The sequence below is a fragment of the Cucurbita maxima genome, unplaced genomic scaffold, assembly GCF_002738345.1.
Source record: "Cucurbita maxima cultivar Rimu unplaced genomic scaffold, Cmax_1.0 Cma_Scf00007, whole genome shotgun sequence".
NCBI lineage: Eukaryota > Viridiplantae > Streptophyta > Magnoliopsida > Cucurbitales > Cucurbitaceae > Cucurbita > Cucurbita maxima.
The window spans coordinates 5157562-5162182 of NW_019272023.1; the positions used below are offsets into that span (position 1 = coordinate 5157562).

At 40.0% G+C, this 4621-nt stretch overlaps 1 protein-coding gene and 1 long non-coding RNA gene across 2 annotated transcripts in view; both read right to left on the reverse strand.

Moving 5' to 3' along the window:
- Positions 1-2014, reverse strand: part of LOC111481444 (protein transport protein SEC31 homolog B-like) — a 13719-nt gene extending 11705 nt beyond the window's left edge. Inside the window, exons 1-3 of the mRNA XM_023126854.1 lie at positions 1397-2014; positions 614-668; positions 384-506 (exon numbers count right to left, since the gene is read on the reverse strand). Coding sequence (XP_022982622.1) covers positions 384-506; positions 614-668; positions 1397-1713 — 495 coding nt within the window. The 5' untranslated portion in view covers positions 1714-2014. The remainder of the gene's footprint in view (positions 1-383; positions 507-613; positions 669-1396) is intronic.
- Positions 1-2887, reverse strand: part of LOC111481458 — a 21893-nt gene extending 19006 nt beyond the window's left edge. Inside the window, exon 1 of the long non-coding RNA XR_002718057.1 lies at positions 2799-2887. This is a non-coding gene — a long non-coding RNA (uncharacterized LOC111481458). The remainder of the gene's footprint in view (positions 1-2798) is intronic.
- Between the last annotated feature and the right edge of the window lie 1734 nt (positions 2888-4621).

A 4621-nucleotide genomic window follows, 5' to 3' on the forward strand; every position in this document is an offset into this window, starting at 1 on the left:
GGGGGGGGGGGGGGGGGGGGGGCAAGGGCAACCTATGTCTATTACGAAAGATGGGGGTTGGACGATTTCTTACTAAATTGACCAAATGAAAGATGTGTACTATTTCCTAAGCAGGCAGGCTAACCCCTAAGGAACCTTAGAATGAACCCTACCTGTCTATCAAAAAATGGGATTGGAGGGCCATTATAAAAGAAAATAAATGTAATGAGAAATATAATAAATTGCATTCAACAGCAAAAGACTACGCCAAAAAAGGGGGCAGGATACTACTCCCAAAACAGCGAAAACTATACAGAAGATTACCCAACATTTGGTGTTAACAAGAAAAAGTATACAGTTGCACGTATACTATAATAAAATTATGAAATGCTACACAGCCAAACCTTCAGAGGTGGAAAATGAATAGGTTGTGATGGGTTGGCTAAATCCCATATGCAGATTTCACCATCATCAGCACCGGATGCAAGCAAGTTTGGTGTAATTGTATTAAATTCTAAACCACGCACCTACATGAGGAAAATACTAGAGCTCTCAGCGTGCGAAAAATGGTACAACAGTAATATTAGAGTAGCCATGTACTCGAGTGAGCATTTCAGAACTTTTGAAAACTTACAGGCCCTTTATGCCTTGATAGATGTCCAACTAGAGGAGTTTCACCTGCCTCAGGACTGAAAATAAAGGTGAAAAGGAGTCAAGCCTACAAAGCATTAAAGAAAGTAACACCCTGAGAATAATAGGGTGATTGTAAAATTAAACTAGAAAACTGTATCTAGTACAAATATACTCTTTTCAGAGGATGAGGAAAGGAAACTTCATTGTCATTTTTCAAAAGGTGGGCTTAATCGTAACTCTTTGATACGGTTCTCAAAATGAGATTCGGGGATTTCTGTGGACAGTCAATCATAAGAAATTTTTGTAAGCACTTATTAGCAAGCTTCTTGACCAATCTACAAATATCAACTTTAAACCACTTTCAGATCTAATTTGATATTATGAACATTATGGAAACCTTCCAATCCATCCACCTACCCAGGGTCCAAATAGACAATTAAACCAACATAGAAACTTAAAGCAATACAGGCAAATCATTACGTCAATTTGATTGTTCGTAATTAATCAATTCTCACGCTACACACTTCTGCTAAAAAAAATTCAACTAATTCTTCATAGAACACTCAGAAGGGGTAAAAGAAACCAAACTCGTTAAGCCAACTGCAGTTAAATTACAACAATTGGTTTGAAGCCAACTCCCCGAATAATAAGCACCCGCTCACTAAGAACTTATAAACTCTACTTCCCCCATTTACCAGCAACGGAAAGCACTTGGGCACAAATACAATCCAAATTCTTACAAACATATTGATCCACGAAAAATGCAAAACCAAAGTCCAATTACCGGATCAGCGCAAGGGGGTTCCATATATCAATGTTCCCATCGACGAGTCCACCGGCAATGAGACCTAGAGAAAATTGTTCAGAGCCCGATCCATTCTTACCCCAGGAGAGGCGATTGAAGCGTTCGGAGCTCGGAGTATCCCCAATTACAGGAAGGTCCTTGTCATCCGACTGGAAATCGAGCTTGAAGATCTCGAGATTGGCGGACGAGCTGAATGACAAATCCACAGCACCCGCCATCGTCCCGGCGGCCATGTACGGCCCGTCCGGTGCTATAGCAACGAACGCCGATCGATTCACTCCCTTTATACACGCCATTGAAAACCCAAACTACCAAAAACCCAAGAAAATAAAAACAAAACAAACTACACCCAATTGAATTGTATCACCAATCTACAATTACAACCATAAGAAATGGAGAAGAAAAGATCGGCGGATCTGGGGAAATTTTCAGAAATTTTCTTTTTGAGGAGTGTATGAGAATTGAGGGTTGTCGAGATGGGGGAGTAGTTTCGATCTGATCTGTGAAATGCAAGTGAAAGTGAGAGACTCGCAATTCTCTCTCTCTCTCTCTCTCTCTCGAAAATCTCAAACGAAAAAATGAAAAGTGAAAAAAATGGGATTTTGAAGCTTTTATTTTTTGCCTTTCCCGGGAGTTCAATTAGCGGGTTTGAGGAGCTTTGATTCTCTGTAAAATGGAACACTAGGGTTTATGTTAGTCAACGTTTTGTAAAGACGACTCTCTCGTCGTTTGTCCAATGGGAATACGACTCGTTCATAGGGTGGAGCCCTTTGGGCTTTTTGGGCCCAATGAGATCCGTTGGTCGGAGAGATAACATATGGGCTTTTTCACAATGGGCCCATTATCAAATTTGAGACACCTTGTATTAGGCCTTTTGAGCCCAATGAGATCCGTTGGTTGGAGAGATAACATATGGGCTTTTTCACAATTTGAGACACCTTGCATTTGGGCTTTTTGGGCCCAATGAGATCCGTTGGTTTGAGAGATAACATATGGGGCTTTCCACAATGGGCCCATTATCAAATTTGAGACGTCTTGTATTTGGGCTTTTGGGCCCAATGATATCCGTTGGTTGAAGAGATAACATATGGGCCTTTTCACAATGGGCCCATTATCAAATTTGAGACACCTTGTAATTTGTATGTGGCTACAACTGTGGGCCAAAACTAAGCCCATAATTGTACCTTTTATTTTATTTTTTTCCTGAAGTTAATGATTGTCTCTTGTACATTAAGTTGATCTCGAATTCATGTCACATGGAGTCGTTAGTTGTTATAAGGCGGAGAATTAAACCCTAACGCAAAGTGGCGAGAAACTCAATGCCACTATTCTTGAACAACTTGGAATTGGGTCTTCCTTCTTTTCGCACTATTACGGATACGAAAATGAAAATAATGGGCAAAATTGGATTCAATTGTCAACTGCTCCTATCGTAAATAGGATTGACTACGGATTCGAGCCATAGCACACGGTTTTATACCTAATATCAAACCATAAATGATCGATGGGTTATTTAATCGACTATATTCTCATCGTCTTATAGGCTCATTTAAAATTTCAACGATAACGTATGTAAACTTTGAATTTGCTTTTATTTAATATTGATCATTCACATCATTCGTTATTAATGTTAAATGAAATGTTTGTATGTCGATGGAACATTCCACTTAAAAAAAAGTAAATAACATATTGACTATAGTCTAACATCTGTTAACCAAGGGGATGATCATGAGTTTATAATTAAAGAATACATCTCCTTTGCGGGAAAACCATGAGCTTATGCTCAAAGTGAACAATATCATACCGTTGTCGAAGATTGGGATTTCTAACATGGTATCAAAGTCATGCTCCAAACTTAGTCATGTCAATAGAATTCTCAAATATCGAACAGAGAAGCTGTGAGCCTCGAAGGTGTAGTAAAAAAGTGACACAAGTGTCGAACAAAGTATGTATTTTGTTTGAGGACTCTGAAGAAAGAAGTCAAGCCTCAATTAAAAGGACTCCATAGGCTTTAGGGGAGATTTCATGGTGTACTTTGTTCGAGGGAATGACGGTTGAAAATTGTTGGGAGGAAGTCCCACATTGTGAGCCTGAAAAAGGAATCGAGCCTCTCTATAGGTTTCAGGAGAAGCTCTATGGTGTACTTTGTTTGAGGGGAGGTGTAACAACTTAAGCCCACCGCTAGCCTAAATTAACCGATGTGGGACTTTCATCATCCAACACCTCCCCTCGAACAAAGCACGCCTCCCCTTAATCGAGGCTTGACTCCTTTGGAGTCTTAGTCATTTTTGACTGCCTTCGTACCTTCAAGGAGGCTTGACTCCTTTTTGGAGTCCTTTGTTCGACATTTGAGGATTTGCCAATCTATTGGCACGGCTAAGTTTAGGGCATAGCTCTGATACCAGGTTAGACGAACATGACTCTCCACAATGGTATGATATTGTCCACTTTGAGCATAAGCTCTCATGGCTTTGCTTTGGGCTTCCCAAAAGGCCTCAAACCAATGGAGAGTGTATTCTTAGATTATAAACCCATGACCATTCCCTAAATTAACCGATGTGGGACTTTCATCATCCAACACCTCCCCTCGAACAAAGCACGCCTCCCCTTAATCGAGGCTCGACTCCTTTGGAGTCTTAGTCATTTTTGACTGCCTTCGTACCTTCAAGGAGGCTTGACTCCTTTTTGGAGTCCTTTGTTCGACATTTGAGGATTTGCCAATCTATTGGCACGGCTAAGTTTAGGGCATAGCTCTGATACCAGGTTAGACGAACATGACTCTCCACAATGGTATGATATTGTCCACTTTGAGCATAAGCTCTCATGGCTTTGCTTTGGGCTTCCCAAAAGGCCTCAAACCAATGGAGAGTGTATTCTTAGATTATAAACCCATGACCATTCCCTAAATTAACCGATGTGGGACTTTCATCATCCAACAAATAGAATCCCAATATCATACTACTATTATGGAGAGTCATGTTCATCTAACATGATATCGAATCTCAATATCATATCATTATGAAGAGTCGTGGTCATCTAGACATAGCCAAAAAATGAATAAGACTACAAAAGAAATGGGAAGCCCAAAGCAAAACCATGAGAGCTTATATTCAATGTGGATAACTATCATACCGTGGAGAGCTCTGTTCATCAAACCGACACATAAAAAACAAGTCTTCACAAAAAAAAAAAAAAAAAAAAAAA